This window comes from Takifugu rubripes, chromosome 7 (genome assembly GCF_901000725.2).
Source record: "Takifugu rubripes chromosome 7, fTakRub1.2, whole genome shotgun sequence".
In the NCBI taxonomy this organism is placed as follows: domain Eukaryota; kingdom Metazoa; phylum Chordata; class Actinopteri; order Tetraodontiformes; family Tetraodontidae; genus Takifugu; species Takifugu rubripes.
The window spans coordinates 11,799,475-11,817,373 of record NC_042291.1 but is presented as its reverse complement, the minus strand read 5'-3'; the positions used below and the strand labels follow the sequence as shown (position 1 = coordinate 11,817,373).

Below are 17,899 nucleotides of genomic sequence, written 5' to 3'. Positions count from 1 at the left end.
TGTCAAATTTGCGCTTTGTCTGTGAAAGTCATTTGGATTTATCCCAACCACGCACGTCTGGCCTCGCGCGACAGTAAGTTTCACCAATTAGTCTAAACATCAAAGCATCACTGAGGCTTTGAAACGTGATCTTTCAAGGATCAAAGGTCAGTGCATTCCAATTCCTGCTCAACACTATTTTTCTTCTCGGAAAATAAATTCGCTGGAAACAAAACAAACGCTACAAAATAAAATAAGAATCTTGGAAACTCGTTCCCACCAATTTGCTCAGTTCTTTGTCACTGTATATGCTTCCTGTATTTCTATAAAACAGGCATGCAGAATTATTACATCGCTCTTTTAGATGTCAGTTTAACCTAAACGTGTGTGTTTTCTCTCTCTCTCTCTCTTTCTATCAGATTATGCTGTCAGAAAGCTCTCAGGACCTCACGGACACTTGATCTGCTGCACTGGTCATTTATTATTCAGTCGGTGGAGGCTCGCAGCGGCCATACTGTCTGGATCAGCCTGTTTTATGGTGGAAGGGAGCGGGCTCGCAGAGAGGATGCTGAGGCCTGCCAGTCCCCCAGAATACCCGTCTGTAACCCGCGGCTATTAGGCCGGCGGAGGACATGGCTGCATCGCTGCTGCACTTCGACGACGAGGCGTCGGTTTTGGATGATTCCAGCTTTTCAGAGCCGAGGTGGCGGCCGCAGAAGGACCGCTTCACCGCCACGGTGGAAGCGACACAAGCTCTGCTGCGCGCCCGGGATGGCAGCGGCGTCCCCCCGCTGCACGGCGGCAGCTCCTCGCCCGCGCACGTCGTCGCTTTGACGTGCGCGGAGGACGCGGCGAAGCATTTGGACGAGACCATATCGGTTTGTTTCAGAAGTGTTCACGCCAGGACAGACACGGCTGACCCAGTGAGTTCGATCTCCGAGGACTCGTTGCTGGAGGATGACGAGTGAGTGTTTTCACTGGGTGCGTGTGCGCGCACGCACGCACGCACGACGGTTTCAACATGGAGACTCTTAAGATAGATGAAATTATTTTATTTGGAATTGGAACATTTGTTCTGACAGGATTACAACCCCCCCCCCCCCCCCCCCACACACACACACACATACATACACACATACATACTTTCATGTCTGACGTCATGAATATCACTATCGTTGTGAGGACCCCAAAAGATCGAATACACCCGCCACCTCCTTGCTAAAAACCCTTTAGCTTATCCTAAACTATAGTGCATCTGAATTTATTATTAATATTTCAAAGGCCTGTTTGATTTCCTGTTGACTCTAAAAGCAGAAAAGCGCAAAGGAGACATTAGGAGTTCATTTTAGGTTTTGTTGTCCTCCCCGTGGAATACTGAATTGTCTTTAAAGTGTAGCTGAGATGAAAAGACTCGTGTGACGCCTCCAGAATCAAGAATCCTCATCGTAATCCCTGATCTGCGGTGTGCTCTACACGCTACATTCAATATAGGATTATGCTTTCAGCCCCGGAGAAGAGTTTAATCCGAGTGTAAGGTCTGTGGATGTGGATGGCATCTAAAAGTAATTCTGTGCGCGGTCACGAAAGGGCCTGAGATGATGTGATCACATGATATCTGTCCTAAAATCAAATCTCTGGATTTGAACCCCTCTCCCCCCCCCCAGAGTGTGGATTGCTCTGACCAGCAACTACGGCCTCGTCAGGCCGGTGGACTGGAAACAGTCTCAAACCTGTTGCCTCCGGACCCCCGCAGTCAACGTGAAGGAGCAGCCTGTGAGTGTCGCCGCCCCTCCCATCTAACTGTCCCACTTTCCTTTCTTTCCCCACCCCCCCCCCCCAAAACCGTGGCACAAATCTCCTGATGCTTGTTGCGCTGGGTTTTAGCGCCTTGATTAATTTCCCTCCCCCTGGTCCGTCTCTGACTAGAGGAGGGTCGCGGTCGCTGCCGAGGAGCCGTCGGACGAGGAGGAGCTGAGGGAGCAGCTGGACATGCACTCCATCATCGTGTCCTGCCTCGCCGAGGAGCCGCTCCTGACCGCCGAGCAGGTCAGGTCCACGCAGGCGGGAGAAGACCGCGCAGAAAGAAGACCTGGACCTCATCTTTGTTTCTCTTCCATTGCAGGTGATTGAGGAGATAGAGGAAATAATGCAGGACTCCCCTGGGGTGGAGGCGGACCACCCACCTCGCTCAGGCCTCTCCGCCGTGTCTGCGGAGGTCCGGCGGGCCACCAGTAGCCCCAGCTTTGAGAAGAGTGAGTGGGTTCCAGTTGGATTCCCTCCCTTCAACAAGGTTCTGAAAACATTAACATAGTAATGCCACGCAGTTGTGCTCTAAGCTGATTTCTGCGTCCTCCCCCAGGGTTGAGGGCTCTGAGCGTCGCCAACCTCAATGAGCATCTGGAGGGGACGGAGACGGACATCAGGAGGTTCTCTGAGGAGCTGGTGCAGCAGCTGGCCCTGCGAGATGAGCTGGACTTTGAGAAGGAGGTGAAGAACACCTTCATCTCCACCCTCATCGACGTGCAGAACCGTCAGAAGGAGCAGCGGGAGCTGATGAAGAGGAAGAGGAGGGAGAGGAATCACCGGGGTGGAGCCGGGACGCCGCAGGGCAGCGCGGAGAAGTCGCCGGCGCCGGTGAGCCGTTGTTGTTTCAGCGACGGCGCCACTGGAGCTTCTGCCTCTCACATCTCCTCTTTGTCCTTCTCTCCTCCTCAGCGCTTCAGCATGGAGGCGCTCTCCTCGGCCATTCAGAGCAGCTTCCGGAACACCTTTGGGAGCAGCTGCAGCGAACCACAGGTGATCCCTTCAGCTGATCCCTTCAGCTGATCCCTTCAGCTGATCTTCCTCTTCCTCTCCCCACCATGGATGACGATGTTCTCGGCTCTCCTTTATGCTTCTCCTTCTTTGCCTGACAGTATTTAACCACCGTCATTCCCTATGAGAAAAAGGGACGACCTCCTTCACTCAGGGATCTCCAGATCCTGACCAAGAGTAGGTCTCCTCACGCTATCGGGGCATCGCCCGGATCGGGTCGATCCACTCACGACTGCGTTCTGCCTTTCAGTTCTACAGGCGATGAGAGACGACAGCGACAAAGTGCCCGGCCTTTTAACTGATTACATTCTTCAAGGTGAGATTTATTTTGTGGGGTTTTTATTTTTTTAGGGATTATATTTCTTAACGGAGCAAAGTTAAGCGTGATCCCCTGAGATCCTCGGTGGGGTCCTCCAACCATCTGCGCTGCTGATGTCAGACTGTCACATTTTCATGCTGTCGTCTTCTCTGTCTCTCTGCTCCTCGCGGCCTCAGCTCTGGTGTGAGAGGTTTGTGAAGCACTCCCACGTCAGCCTGTGTGCACCGTTGTTTTGTGTCGCTCACAGTGACCCCCCCCCCCCACCAAGACACCCCCGACGTTGTCCTGTCTCACGTCTCCCCTCTGGCCACGGCCACACAGTGGATCCTTGCAATGACTTGCTGCCACGCACCTTTCAGCTCCATAGACACTGTGGATGTTGATATTAGCAGATTTAAGCTGCGTTAAATCTGTTAAACCCCACCCACCCTATTCAGAAATTGGTTTGAGTCTTAAAGGTTAACCTCCGGCGAGGCTCCAGGAGGATTTACCCTGTTGTTGGTGTCCTGTTATTCCTCTGGTGTGCTCCATCTTTAGTGGCGCGGCCGTTCACCTCTGCTGTTTTTACAGTGCTTTGCCCGACGTAGACCAGTGGGACGGCGCCCCCATCTCTGCCGAAGCTTCGGGTGGACGGAGACGGCATCAGAGCGAAGACCCTCCCTCACGTTTTCTCCGTGGTGTCTTTGTTTCCTTTTGCCTCCGTTATTTGTAGTTCTGTTTGCGTTGACTTGTGTGATTCGTGCGTCCGCCTCTGCTCTTTTTGGCTCGAACAGGTCGAGGTTTTAGTGTTTATGTGCGGTGCTTAACGATCTCTGAGCAGGCAATAAATGCACAGAGTATAAGTAGTATAAGAGCGAATCTGGGGATATTGAACGTTTTTTCTTAATTTCCAGGAAGAGAAACAGCAGCAGGATAGATGTATAAAAAATAAGTTTACTTATTCGTGACCTAAGTGTTTATTTTAGCCTTTTGGACTTAAGATGACTGAACCAGTTACGTGATTCTTTATCAGAACAAGCAAGCAAACAAATGTCTTACTAACCCAGCTGCTGACGCCTGCGCTGAAATGACCTAACTATGCATCCGGATGTAGGCAGCAGAGGCTGAACTGTGACTCCTGCACGCCGCCCTGGAGGTGTGTTCACAGGACAGCGTGCACACTCCTTCATATCAACGCTCTGCCTTTGCTGTAACTTTTGTACGTCACAACTGAATGATGTTCAATGAATGTCCCATTTCTGGACTTCATACAGAATTCCATTTTGTCAATTTCTTTTTGCAAGTATTTTGCTTCAAATATATTTTTTAAAAAGCACTCGGTTCTTCTCAGCTCAGCGTGTTTTCTTCCCAGCGACCCGTACACTGAACTTGAACAGGAATCACACGCGATGACCGTAAGCGGGGAGAGAAACTTTAACTGGTTGCAGAAACATCACATTCACAAAGGTTGTTCCTCCATTATCTGCTGCCACGTGTCAGCTGCAGCCAGTCCGGCTCGCTGAGGACTTCCAGATGTGGACTGGATGAGGCAAACACCAAAACACCCAAACCTCTGGCTGGTTGGAGCCTCGGGATCGCCACAGGCACCAGCTCATTACGAAAGAATTTAGCATCAGTTTATGTAACAAATCTGGTTCAACAGACTCACGACTGCACAACAAACATGAACTTTTAAACTTCTACCATAAACGACACCTACCCAGGTGCTGCGCCTTCAATCGGGCCTTTGAAGTTCAAGCTCACACCCTCACACACACATGTGGTTTAGTGATGACCACATGGAACTTGAGTCATGCTTGTCTGAAGGCTGTTAAACCCTCCACAATATTTCCCCATCCAGCTTTTCAATAGCAAAACAAACGTCTGTTAGACATCTGTAAAACATTTGTTCCCTCTCAGATAAGATTTCCCCATCTACTCTGTGTGTGTTAGACACTTTTGTCAGGCTCCTAGTTGCCAGCAGCTCGTTGTGGTGTCGCTTTCCCCCCTAAAAACATTGACTTTTCGGCGTTTTGTTTCTCCCTTTTGAAATCTTCAAACATGAATGGAAGATGGTTCAGATTTATCTTTTGCCTTCTCCTACTGGCACACAGCTCGCTGCAGCAGACTGCTGAGAAGAAGAGACGGAATGGGAAGAAAGGTAGGGTTTGACGTTAACATTCATGCATGGGTTATGAAAACCTCAGAAAATTTATTCTCAGGTTACAACAGAGATAAAAAATAGATTCTATCATCGTCTTGATCAGTTTAATCCGCGAGTTACTGTACATAAAATGAACCACAATGTACTGACAACAGACAGTCGTTACCCGTGGGTGACCTTTTATGGAGGATTGAGCAGGAGGTTTCACGGTTACACGCCTGATTACCTGGTGACCAGTGCGGTTTTAGGAATGTTTTTTTAATTACGAAGGTTGCCCGTTAGGTGGCGGTGTAAGCACGCTAAAGTTGGCTGTAACCGTGTCAACATAATAATTCGATTTATGAATAAATTGTTATAAATACCTTCTTAGTACCTGTGCATTTAGTAGTGGATTCGTGTGACATTATCAAATCAACCCTAATGTAATTATTATATTATTGTGTACTGTATGATAGCTTCTAGCGCAGTAAATAGTCTTAAAATATTATCCTATTTTTGCCAGATATTTATAATCCTCATATTTTCCTTTTCCATTTGAAACTTGCTTTCTAATATTTTTGGCACTTTCTCAACAGACTCTGCCAACAGTTCTGCAATAGAGGAGCTGAGAAAACAGATTAATGACCTTGCTCAAGAGCTGAACTTACTGAAAGAGCAGCAGGCTTTACAGACAGGTACCGTATATATGTTTTTGTACATTTATTTTACACTACCCATTAGACACCTGATCCATTTCTCTCCCTCAGTGTGTCTGCGAGGCACCAAGATAATCGGCAAGTGTTTCCTGGCTGATCCGGTGAAGAGGACCTTTCATGCCGCCAGTGAAGACTGCATCGCCAAAGGAGGGGTCCTCAGCACGCCGACCTCAGGATACGAGAATGACGAGCTCTACGACTACGTGCGCCAGAGCATCGGCCCAGAGGAGCACATCTGGCTGGGCATCAATGATGTGGTGACTGACGGTCAGTGGTTGGACCACTCAAGCTCCAACGTACGCTTCAAGAACTGGGAGACAGACATCACCCTGCAGCCAGACGGAGGCCGCAGCCAGAACTGCGCCATCCTCTCCACCACGGCCAACGGGAAGTGGTTCGATGAGAGCTGCCGGGATGAGAAGGCTTCCGTGTGCGAGTTCAACATCGTCTGAGGGACCAGTCCTGAAGTCAGCATCAGATAATCACACCATCAACATGCCGCTCGCAGGGAAGTATATATGGAGGATGGCCTGTGCTATGCGTTAATAGTCCATGTTATGCATCTTTTCATAAGCTTTTCCTTTCTAAGCCATTCTGATGTTAATACATGATGGTTGTTGGGATTTGGGATGCCAGTAAAGGAGCAAGAGGGAGAAATTACATTCAATTCATGTTCAAAACGTTACTTTTTCTTTTTATTAAGGTAAACATCACTGGTTTCTGGATGGCTTCTCCTGTTTCTTTTTAAAATGACTTTCTATACAGTATAAACAAAGTTGATTTTTGACTTATGCTCTAGCAGTTTTGTCAAATTTTTCTTCTGACATTACATTGTATAAAGTTAATAAAAAAAAGATGACAATGACTTAGTCAATTTTCGTCATGGTAATTTTGTTCCTGTGTTGCACTCAGGATCATTTACCCACCCAAAGGGGGATTACGTCAGATTCAGGATGTTTGGGCGTCACTACGGAAACCTAAAAACATGAACAGCACCACATTTGTTGATCCTGTACTCATCCAACTCTAATCAGTCGGACTGCATATTTATTGTCATAATATTTATGACAGGAAATTTACTTTCTTTTTTTTAGTCCAGTAAAACAGACAAATGTGGACTTTGTCTCCCTCTGCAGTTCGTTTACTGAACTGCGGGAGCGACATTTCAACTCCGACCATGATTTGATTAATTTCCTCCTTTTAGACTTAACGTGTTGCTGAAATCAATGCTATAATTGTTTGAAATATCCAAATTAAAGTTAAAATATCCTATTAATGTATAAATTGTATTGTGAAACAATAAAAACATTTTTTGGCTTGTTTTGTAACTTGACAATGTACGTCACACTTCTAATATTGTCTAATTAAAGGTCCAAGCTTCTTACCAAAGCAGCAGCTTTAAAAATTTTTTTGTCAACTTTCAAATAACAACTAACAGTATAAAATTGTTTTAATGTTACTTTAGCCCAGGAAAAAGGACCTATTACTGCTGTCACAAACGCAATATAAGAAAACCAGAATTCCCAAGTGTAAACATTTTGAAGCCACGTACAGTTTATGCTGGGAAATGATCTCAATCAGCAAGCTCCCCTCATCTTCACCTGAGAAAGAAAATGCAGTTTGCAGGGTCGCTTCCTGCGTCTGCGCTGCAAAACTGTGCTGGAGGCAAACGACAAAGGCTGGACATCGAGTTATCGCACAGATGCCGGGCAATCCTTTATCCCCCAAAGCTCCGGTGGGTCGAGTAAAAAAAACAAGAAGAGTGAAAAATATAAAGAAAAATATGAGGATGAATCCAATCTCAGTTCCCTCCCTCCGGCTCCAACCGTGGACCCAGATTTGGGGAGTGTTCCACTTCACTCTGGCCGTCCGTCTGGTAAATCACATTGTCCACCAAGCCCTGGTCATTGCCGCTGGGGGCCGGAGGCGGCTTACACGCCTCCGTGCGCCCTGTAAAGGGCCGGTAAGTGTCAGTCTCTCCATAGATGTCGATCTCCTTCCCCTGTCTCAGCAGGTGGGTGTAGACCAGCGTGTCCTCGATGGAGGTGTACACGTGATCGTCGTCTTCACGCGTTTCTGGGAAGCCATTGTGTCCCGGCAGGAAGCTGGTGCCGTTTGGATTGTAGATGGACACTTGATGACTCAGTTTCTTCTTTTTCTTCCTGTTGAAGTGGAAAAGATACATTTGAGTTTACAAAACCTGTGAATAATAATTATGGCCAAACTCTAAAAAAAAAAAAAGCACTCACCTAATTACCACGCAAACCACAATCAGCACGATGATAAAAATGACCAACAGGACGGCCACCACGCTCAGGACGATGCTCAGGAGACGGTCTATAGTCAACAAAAGTAAAAAATAAATGCAACACCGCGTCCAACAACATCAAATCCCTAAAATGTCGGCCACGGCAGGTTGCATTCTCAGGGGAATCGAACCCTAATCATCCCTTGGTGTTGTGACCTGACTCCCTTAACCCCTAATGAAAGGTGAACTGAAAAGGTTTGGAGCCTTTGTTCAAACATAAACTGTCTTCTTACTGATGCTGTTCTGCAGGGTGATCTTGGTGATGACGCTAAAGTGACCTCTTTCGGGCCTGCAGTTGGACATGTTGAGGTAAAAGCTGCCGGGCACGGTGATCTCGCTCTCGGCCTCCTCGTCCTCCCGCCGGCTGTAGACCTCCTCTCGGTGGCCGATTTGCAGGACCTTGATGTTGGTGTGCCGCGTGTGGCATTTGGGCTGGCTGAGGTTAAAGAACATGAGGTGGGCCTCCATTTTCTCCGGAACAGAGACGATCCAGGAGATGGTGGAGTCATCCTGCATTCCCGACGGCCAGCCGGGAGTAGCCAAAAAGACGGGCGTGTTCCTCTTTGGAGATACGGTGACGATGTATCTTTCTTGGAAGGAAGTAAAAAAAAAAAATTTGATCTCACTGTAAAAATGTTTTGACTAAATTCATTTGAATCAGTCTCTTACCAGATATCTCCTCCTTTATCAACGCGCTCATCACGTGTTCGGAGAGGTTTTTACCCCCCGTGTGGGACACAGTGACGGTCACGTTACAGTGGTGGATTTGGATCTTCTGGATGGCTCCCTGGGGGCAGAACTGTCCAATGGTGCCAAGGTCTTCCTCTAGGTTAATAACAACGCTGTCGTTGCACGGCTGATCAGGGAAGGACTGCCTCATGTATCCCTGAGGACTGGTCAGCTCCACTGTGGCCTGGCGGGGAGGACTGACAGTCCAAGTCATGTTGCTCAGAGGGGCAGGGAAGCAGGCTGGGAGCAGAGGAATCACCAGGCGGGACGCAGTCTTTGGACAGTCTTTGAGGTGACGACACACTGATATAAAAGCACATCAGCACATCAGAATGGACGGCCTCCGTTGAGATAAGGCAAAGAATTTCTAGATACAGTAAGAAAATCTCACTATTACAATAAAAATGGATTGTCGTAACTCTCCAGGACAGAAAACTGCCGCTAAGCGCTGGAATGTGGGTTTACCTATGGTTGTCTCAGCAGTGATTTGCACATCTTCAGGGAGGCAGTCTTGAAAAGACACGTCAGCCTTCGACGTGAGGGTGACCTCCTCCTTTAGAACAGAGTTCACCTTCATCTCACACTGAGACGTCGGCCTCATCTTCTTAACACGAAGAGAATCCACCCCCAGTTCGCCCACGTCCACATTACAAGACACTAGAAAGAAACAAAACATAATGTGTCTCATTCTGTCTCACGCACCAGGACGATGTTTGGAAGGTTCATGGCGAGTATGTGCAGACGTGTGATTTCTGTAAATTCCTGGTAATTCCTAGTAATGATTCCAGGTAAAAGGCCTCAGATGTCATCTGTGACTCAGTGATGAGGCAATCTCTGAGCTCCCCTACACCGAGCCCCTCTTTCATTACTCATCCGCACCGAGGTTCTCTCCGTCACACCCTGACTGCTCAGTGCTCGTCCTTGTTATAACACGATGGGACAACTTAAAATCAGCATATATATTTAGTAATCCCACACCTGCTACAGCATGTACATCAAATCTCCTTAAAACCCACGATAAACTCTGAACAATGGACCCTCTGTCAGTACTGAGGACACAAAATTTAGTTTAAACGTTAAATCAGCATTTCTATTTAGTGTCCAAGGACACTGCAATGGAATATAATGTAGAATACTAGTAAATATATAAAGAAGGATGTATATATTCAGCATATAATTTTAGATGTATGGATACTTTAGGTACGGACTGAAGATTCCATGACACACCTGGGAAACTCTCACTTGAAGAAGACACCAGGAGCCTTACGGCGAGTCCAGAAGATCCAGATCTTCTTCTGTCCATCTCACAGTTCCTCAGGGTCAGGGTGAAGTTCCCCTGTCTCTGTTCCGGCTGAGGGGCTGCCAGTCCCACCACCACTGCGCCCCTGGCCCTGTTGTGGTACTCCACCGCAGTGTTCTTCTTCAGACAGACCGGCTCTGTCAGCCTCTCCAACCGAACCGCCACCTTGTGTTTATTCGGGACCTCAAAGTACCACTCCATCACGTCATCGTCAGGGAAACTTTCCGGGTAGTTCGGAGACAGCAGCTCCAGGGACGATGTCCCTTTTGGCAGCATCAGGGTAATTCTAGCAAGAGCTGTGAGACGGAAAGATCAGAAATCTGATGATATCACCTGAAACACAAAAGAAAAGTGGTTATCCTGCATTTAAAACCACTCACATTTGATTTCATCACCCAGGTGCACATCAAACTGAGCCCTCTGCAGCTTCTCTCCTGCTGGAATGTCCACAGAAAAGTCTCCTTGATTCAGGATCTGGACGTTAGCGATCCGGCCCACTCTGCAGTATTTACCGATGACCACGCCACCTGTAGCCTGAAAGGCCTGCAGGGTGTAGCTATGTCCATCTGGACATCTGTCTGTCACTTTGATTTGTCTCAGACCCCCATCAGAGAAGTCTATTTCAAAGGCCTTTGCTGACTTCAGGTTCCACGAGAACCTGCGGTTGAAACGCGCCAAGGCCAGCGGGCCGGAGTCGGCCAGGACGATGTGGCTGTTGCACGACTTTGTAGTACATTCTGAAAGACATTTGATCAGATTGACTGTCAACACAATAAACCCAGCTTCCCAGTAAACGCTCTGTTTGACTTCACCCCCTCTTACCTATGTTTCGCACAATTTCCACGTTGAACACGTCCTCGGGTCTGCTGCAGTCAAACGCCACCGTCAGAGAAGCGTTCACCTCTAAGTAAGTATTGCACAGTTTTGTGCGTCCAGAGCCGGTGCACACTTTACAACCGTTGACCTGACGACTCCTGATCCTGATCGTGCTGCCCCTCTCGGGGGCAAGGGTCAGCGCTTGGACACCTGAACATGAGGACATGGCAGAAAACATGCAGATTAAAGCCAGAATTATATGTGGATGTGAAATCTGTCTGTGAATTTAACTGCAATCGGATTGCAAGACGTTTCGTTTATTTTAAGCTTTTTGTTTTTTTTATTCACAGCTTACGAAGCTGTAATGACTAACTTGATCCTGGAAACACTCCTGTGATTTACCAAGCCTGTCTGAAGTAAATATTGCCAGCACACATTAGCCATAGTCTGTTCTCTCTGTGTTTATGTAGTTTACACTTGATTTTCTGAAGGCTTCTGAAATGAAACTGAGATGATCTGGAAATGATGCATGAAATTGTTGGATCCGGTTCAGTCTGATCTAGACAAGAACTGTTTAAAAAGCCAGTGAAGTAAATTATTACCTATCAAATTATTGATCAGCCACTAAAAAGAGTATTCAAGTCCCAGCTGTTCACCAACGCCCATATCGAAAGCAATTACAGCTTATTAAATAGAGCACTGAGTGAGCAAATCTATGTAAATCAACAAAGTTAAATTTTTAGAGATGTTTAAGATAAAATCCGTCACATTTCGATAATGATTAAACTGTACCTTACCTGAAACAGCAGTGAGAATGATTGTTAGCAGTAAAACCAGATGGCTGGCTGTTAATGAGAACATACTGTCCGACACTTCTATTAATTTGACTTTGAATTTGATTGAAATCGAAGCTTTTTTCAACGTCTTTCGGCCCTCTTGCGCCACATTTTCCCTCCTGTATACGTGCAGATCGGTTTCTTGTCCCACCGGTCCACTTCCTTAAAGACTCTGCTCAGCGTAAATGTCCAGTGAGGGCGTGGTCACCTCCACTGGGCGTGGTCAGAGCGGCCATTTTGACAGGTGAGGGAGGTGAGAGACTCCGCCCTCTCGTGTCGGTTCCGGAAAAAATATTTCTTTTTTGCGCATTTTTCCATATATCAGCAACAATTTGGCCATTTGCTAACCAGCTCGCGGCACGTTTGTTCTTATTGCCAACCCCGTGCCAACACGAAGGCTTTGACAGGTTGATCAGGGTTTTTTAAAATATAAAATAAACCTGATCGTTTTGCTATTGTAACCTTATAAATTGGGTGTTATGTTAGTATACACAATATATTTTAACCAATACATCAGTAAATATAATATAACCTTTTAAAAAACAGTTACCATCAATGTAAAAGAGAATTGGGAGAATATTGTTTTATTACTTTAACTAGGAGGAAGATATTGGGCAGACCTGAGGTTAACAGGTTAGAATGAAATAGACAGCTATAATGCTGTGCACCCCTGCATGAACCGCAAGGTGCACAGACCACCATTTACATTTCACAGACCACAGTTTGTGTAGTCACCAAAATCTGCATCTGGACCCGGAACAGTGTGAAAACTCAATATTTCTGCAAATATTTGGCCCAATGCAATAAATTGAGAAGACGTTGTTTTGGTCGGACAGATTTGTTACCTGTCATGGCCAAATTTGATCTTTCATTGATCAAAGCTTAAAATACCTTTGATTCAAAGCAACATACATTATTAGATTGTATTACAACTTCCCTCTATAGTTTGCATTAATTTCGACCATGGAAAGAACTAGAAAATATGAGGTAAAATATTAACGATATATGTTTATTTTGGTATCGCTGTATGAAATGCAAGGTGCACAAAACATTACACAATCTGCTGTATGTCAATGTGGATGTAACATCTAAGTGTTTGCAAATTTTAAACAAAAGTGTGCTACATTTTAGAAAAATGCTTTTTGTGTTACAAAGTGGATTCATTGTCTATAAATACAACGAAGGTGCCTCCAACACAATTTTATGGTAATTTCTCACGCCTTTTTTCGGGCCTGACACAAGTGGCGACCTGAGGGAGGAGCATGCACAGGAAGCGACCAGAAGCCAGAGGTCTGCAGCCAGACTCTCCTGAAAAAATCAACAAAGGTTTTTATTTTCATTTCTTTGTTTATTAAATAACTTGGAGAAAAACAATTTAATAAGCACATGAATATATTTAGTCAATGTACATTCAGAATATTAAGCATTATGTTTTAAGAAAAAAACATCCTCAGGGTGTTATTAACATAAAGCGGCGATAAATTAGGCAATCAAGAGAGACGTGTGGCTGATGTGACCACGCAGAAGCCCAGCATTTCGATTTCATAATTTGTGCTAACAAGAAAATAAACTTTTTTCCATCCAAATGAAGTTGTCATTCAGAAGACACTTCAACTTGGATCAAGAACTTTTACTTAATAATTACTATTACTGTCATATTTTTCTGCACACAAGACCTACTGCAGGTGCGAACAACAAAATAACATGAAACATTTAACATGAAATCCTACCAAATTACCACAGGTGAGGTTTCCCCCTTCTCCTCCACGCTCAGATGAGTCTGTCCACAGAGAGAGCAACAACTGGCTGATCCTGGACACCATATTTCCACCCAAGTGTGTTTCAACAGTAAATTGGTAGGGAAAAAATGTTACACTATGAGAAATACTCAACCAATTATGTTCTAGGCAATGGTCAGATGGAGAAGGCACGTGGATACAGCGAGTGTCCAGTGACCCTTCTACAAGAGCCGATGTTATTCAGCTCGAACAATCTCTGAACAGAGAATTACAGCGAAGACATGCAAGACAGAATGGAATGTGCCCCATACGTAGCGAGCTTTATTCCCAGTGCTTCGGTAAGGAGGTGGCGGGGGGATAAACGCCTCTGGGGTTCAGATAATACTTCAAGACCAACATACAGAAGACGTACTCTTATCACATTACTCCTTCGCTTTTTTTTGTTAAGATGAACTGATCAGACAGATGACCGTCAACTGTGGTGAGAGGGGTCTGCTTCTCTCCCGTGTCAGAGGTGAAAGTCAATTAACTATTGCTGCCTACATGAATCTCTATGAAAGCTCCATATCTGTTGGCATCAGGAAGGCACTGCTGGCAGAGAAGGCCAAGGCTGACAAGGAGAAAAGAGTTAAGCATAAGACCCTAAATTCAGATAGTTTTATCTTATAACATTTATTAAAAGATTAAATCTCTGAACTACTCAGCTATTTACTCAGCAGAGAGTACTGTTTAAGAGTTAGGGTTAGCAAATGACAACTGTTGACCCGATAGTCAAAGGCTTACATCTATCTAACTTATTAAAACCCTAGATTGCTGATCTGGTGAAGGAGAATGAAGAGCTGAAGAAGCAAGTGACTGAACAGAGAGCTAAAAATGATATAATTGAAATTCAAGAGATTGACAGACAACAACAGGAGAAAAAGAGGCAAAAAGATGAGCTAGAGGCCCTGAAGAGGATCAAACAGCTGCTCATGGTGCCGTTTCCTGTCATGGCAACGAAGTAACCATTATTTTAATACCATTAATAACTCTTATAACTGTCTTCCCATTCAGGACCAAGTGCTAAAAGTTTTAACACCAAAGATGTAACTAACATCAACCAAGAAGGAATCAGTCTCATATTGAATCTCAACAAAAGAACAGGTCACAAACGCAAACCTCTACTCATCACTGTGTGGACGGAGGGATATTAAGTGTCCACATTTTATCCAAAGTGACTTACAAGTGAGACATGCAATCAAGCTACAATGTAACTGAGACCAATGTAAATAAAAATACTGCCTTATAGGCCTACACCACCGGATACAAGTGCAACTGCTAGTGCAGCATTATGGAGAGGGAGTGAAGGGGGATGTTTACAGGAGAGAAATAAAAGAGAGGAAGAGAGAACAGAGAGGAGGAGAAAGATATGTGCTGTTAGAAGAGCAGGTGCTCTTCAAGACCTTTTGGAAGGAGGAGAGGGTCACATCTGCTCTGTCAAAGCTCGAGCGGCCGTTCCACCATTGGAGAACAAGGTATGAAAATCCCCTGGATTGTCTGGAGAGACCCTCATGTGCAGAACGCAGCAGATGATGGGCAGCGTGGGCTCTGAAAGATTGTTCACGACAGAGGGAGCAGGACCAGCTAGTGGCTCAGCTTAAGTGACTTGAACTTAATGTGGGCAGCTACAGGTAGGAAGGGGAACTAGATAAGCAGCAAAGTAACATGGGTCCACTTGTTGGTTGAAGACCAAACCCATCGCCACATTGCTGACCATCTAGAGCAGCTTCACCACGCACATTTGAAGGGTAGCTCAGTAGTCCATGTGGGAGATGACCATGACTTGTGACAGCAGATGTGCGTAAGTAATATTATTCATGTTATGAACTGTTGTTTTTTTCAGCCAATAAACGCCTCTCAATATCACATTCTCACATAATAATTCACATCAGAGCAAATAAATGTAAAACAATACAAATAAGAAGCATGAAGAAAGAATTATGGCTCATTCCTCATTGATCAAACAAAGTGGCACAATCCAATTTGTTCAATGGGGAACGACGCTGTACAAACCCATGAATTTCAAAATCCTGATGGTACACATGCTGATAATATTGCCATTATCCTGTGCTCAATGACTGTAGTATCATGCCAAGTCTAAGTAAAGTTGAAGCCATGAATTCTTGCCTCACGTCTCTTCTTTCTATCATGCCACATTTATCTTCTACAATGTAAAAATCCCATTATATAAATACATCTCAAAATAGCAGTAGTTTCTAGTGATAATGTGATACTGAGCACCCACTGTGTGTCTGCATCCCAGAAGCGCGTGACAGCGGTTTCATTGGCAGAGTAAAGATGTTACTTTATACAGGGAAAAGCTTTGGTGCACAGATAGCATCAAAGGGTTAAAAATTCAAGCTTTGTCATTTGATCTTATCAATGATCCAAAGTCAAATTAGCTTTGATTCAAGACAACTTACTAAATTACAACTTTTTTACATTATATTGTAACTACCTCCTGTACAACTCGTATTTATTCATATAAACAGTCAGAAACTATGAAAAGCACAAAATCCAACAAGGTAAGATGTTGACAAAAGCCATTATTCTGAGTCTGTGCACAGTTGCTCTATAACGGTCATTCCTACTATCTAGTAGGTTTCACATCGATACATGTGTTCTCTGTGTGTGTTCTCTGTTAAAAATGCAGTGCCCTGTCATGATATACAATTATATTATGTATAATTTAATTATAATACAAATGTATTTTTATTGACACCTGCTTGCTTGAGTGCTATTAAAATAAGTGCAAGCAACACAATATGTAACATGAAATTCTCATTACTCCAGGATAGGGTTTCCCCTTCTCCACCATCCGAAAAAGAGATGGCTGTCCACAAAAGGGGCAGTAATCAAGAGATTCTGAACATCATCTTTCCACCCAAGTATGTCTCAGCAGCTTATTGGTAGAAAAAAATAAGAATGCGCGGTCACAGATTCTCAACCAATTGTGTTCTAGGCAATGGTCAGATGGAAAAGGCACGTGGATGCAGCGCGCGTCCAGTGCACCTTCTACCAGAGCCGATGTCATTCAGCTACAACAATTGCTGAACACAGAGTTACAGATCAGACATGCCAGACACACAGGAATCTGCCCCATACGTAGCGAGCTTTATTCCCAGTGCTTCGGTAAGGAGGTGGCGGGGGGTAAACCCCTCTGTGGTTGGGATTGACTTTAGGGTTAGGGGTTACAAGGCGTTAAACCCTCACCCTAACTCTTGTGTTCCTTTTTCGTTAGATGAGATAATCAGACAGATGACCGTTAACTGTGGCGAGAGGGGTCTGCTTCTCTCCCGCGTCAGAGATGAGAGTCAGATGACTATCGCTGCCTACAGGACTGTCTATGAAAGCAGCATAGCCTTTGGCATAAGGAAAGCACTGCAGGGAGACAAGTGCAAGGCTGAAATGAAGAAAAGAGTTAAGCGCTTGAATTTAATAACCAAATCATTGAATTATAGCAGGATCTTTAAAAAATTTAGTGTATTAGTGATCTAAACAAAATTGAGTAGTTTGTTTTTCAAGATTTTGCAAGGACAACAGTTCAGCATGTTTATCCAGCTTAAAGCTTACATCTAACTGACATATAACAAACTAGATTTCTGATCTGGAGAAGGAGAATGAGGAACTCGAGGAGCAAGTGACGGAACAAACAGCCCAAAATATTGAAATTGAAACGAGAGAGATTGAGAGACAACAACAGGTGGAAAAGACGAACATTGAAGAGACTGAGGCCCTGAAGACGACCAAACAGGAACTCATGGTGCCGTTTTCTTTTATAGCACTGAAGTAACTGTATATTTAATGCCATTAATAACCCTCACAATTGTTTCCTTATTCAGGAGCAACTGGTAAAAATGGTTACACCAAAGAAGTAAATTCATCGAACAAGAAGGACTCAATCTCATCTTGAATCTCAAAAAAGGAAGGGATGGACAAAAACAAAATGAAACTGAAATAATGCGTCCAGCTCCTTAATAAAAAAAGCAAACAACACCAAAATAAAATCCTTACTTCTGTGGTTTTGTGTAAGTGATCATGTGCTCCAGAAAAGATCCCATTTTGTTACAGATATTCCAAAACTGTGAATACACACCTCATGAGCTGATTGGAGTTTGCAAACCAATCGACAGGGAGCTCCGGTCTTCGTTGTATAAGGGACGCGAGGTGATATGCATTGTT

General features: G+C 44.9%; 5 protein-coding genes across 8 annotated transcripts; 4 read left to right on the top strand and 1 right to left on the bottom strand.

Annotated features, from left to right (window-relative positions):
• The first annotated feature begins 3 nt into the window (after positions 1-3).
• fez2a (fasciculation and elongation protein zeta 2a) lies at positions 4-4,426 on the top strand. Of its 3 annotated transcripts, none has more exons than XM_029838345.1 (10): positions 4-73; positions 399-943; positions 1,644-1,752; positions 1,906-2,025; positions 2,102-2,231; positions 2,339-2,613; positions 2,695-2,775; positions 2,895-2,970; positions 3,044-3,109; positions 3,683-4,426. In XM_029838345.1, the coding sequence occupies exons 2-10, from the start codon at positions 612-614 to the stop codon at positions 3,697-3,699; spliced, it is 1,206 nt and encodes a 401-aa protein (XP_029694205.1). In that variant the 5' UTR covers positions 4-73; positions 399-611; the 3' UTR covers positions 3,700-4,426. The 3 variants fall into 3 exon arrangements, with proteins under 3 accessions (XP_029694205.1, XP_029694204.1, XP_011603907.2); XM_029838344.1 differs by having other exon boundaries at positions 29-146; XM_011605605.2 differs by lacking the exon at positions 3,683-4,426 and adding an exon at positions 3,289-3,673 and having other exon boundaries at positions 29-146.
• A 535-nt stretch (positions 4,427-4,961) lies between these two features.
• clec3ba (C-type lectin domain family 3, member Ba) lies at positions 4,962-7,283 on the top strand. Its single transcript, XM_003966047.3, has 3 exons — positions 4,962-5,252; positions 5,831-5,929; positions 6,002-7,283. Exons 1-3 carry the CDS (start codon positions 5,153-5,155, stop codon positions 6,400-6,402), a joined length of 600 nt encoding a protein of 199 aa, XP_003966096.1. The 5' UTR covers positions 4,962-5,152; the 3' UTR covers positions 6,403-7,283.
• On the bottom strand, positions 6,624-12,164 carry cdcp1a (CUB domain containing protein 1a). Its single transcript, XM_011605517.2, has 9 exons — positions 11,901-12,164; positions 11,110-11,313; positions 10,668-11,024; positions 10,215-10,583; positions 9,453-9,644; positions 8,928-9,290; positions 8,492-8,848; positions 8,200-8,287; positions 6,624-8,112 (listed from the first exon to the last, which is right to left on the bottom strand). Exons 1-9 carry the CDS (start codon positions 11,962-11,964, stop codon positions 7,752-7,754), a joined length of 2,355 nt encoding a protein of 784 aa, XP_011603819.2. The 5' UTR covers positions 11,965-12,164; the 3' UTR covers positions 6,624-7,751.
• A 710-nt stretch (positions 12,165-12,874) lies between these two features.
• LOC101065584 (axonemal dynein light intermediate polypeptide 1-like) lies at positions 12,875-15,781 on the top strand. 2 transcript variants are annotated; one of them, XM_029838962.1, is made up of 8 exons: positions 12,875-12,926; positions 13,182-13,265; positions 13,683-13,774; positions 13,847-14,016; positions 14,127-14,192; positions 14,250-14,305; positions 14,488-14,652; positions 14,732-15,781. In XM_029838962.1, exons 1-8 carry the CDS (start codon positions 12,903-12,905, stop codon positions 14,765-14,767), a joined length of 693 nt encoding a protein of 230 aa, XP_029694822.1. In that variant the 5' UTR covers positions 12,875-12,902; the 3' UTR covers positions 14,768-15,781. The 2 variants fall into 2 exon arrangements, with proteins under 2 accessions (XP_029694822.1, XP_029694821.1); XM_029838961.1 differs by having other exon boundaries at positions 14,127-14,305; positions 14,732-15,777.
• Positions 15,782-16,188: 407 nt separating this feature from the next.
• Positions 16,189-17,738, top strand: LOC101065353 (axonemal dynein light intermediate polypeptide 1-like). The gene is made up of 6 exons (XM_003966044.3): positions 16,189-16,242; positions 16,511-16,605; positions 16,680-16,849; positions 16,959-17,137; positions 17,316-17,480; positions 17,560-17,738. Exons 1-6 carry the CDS (start codon positions 16,219-16,221, stop codon positions 17,593-17,595), a joined length of 669 nt encoding a protein of 222 aa, XP_003966093.2. The 5' UTR covers positions 16,189-16,218; the 3' UTR covers positions 17,596-17,738.
• The last annotated feature ends 161 nt before the right edge of the window (positions 17,739-17,899 follow it).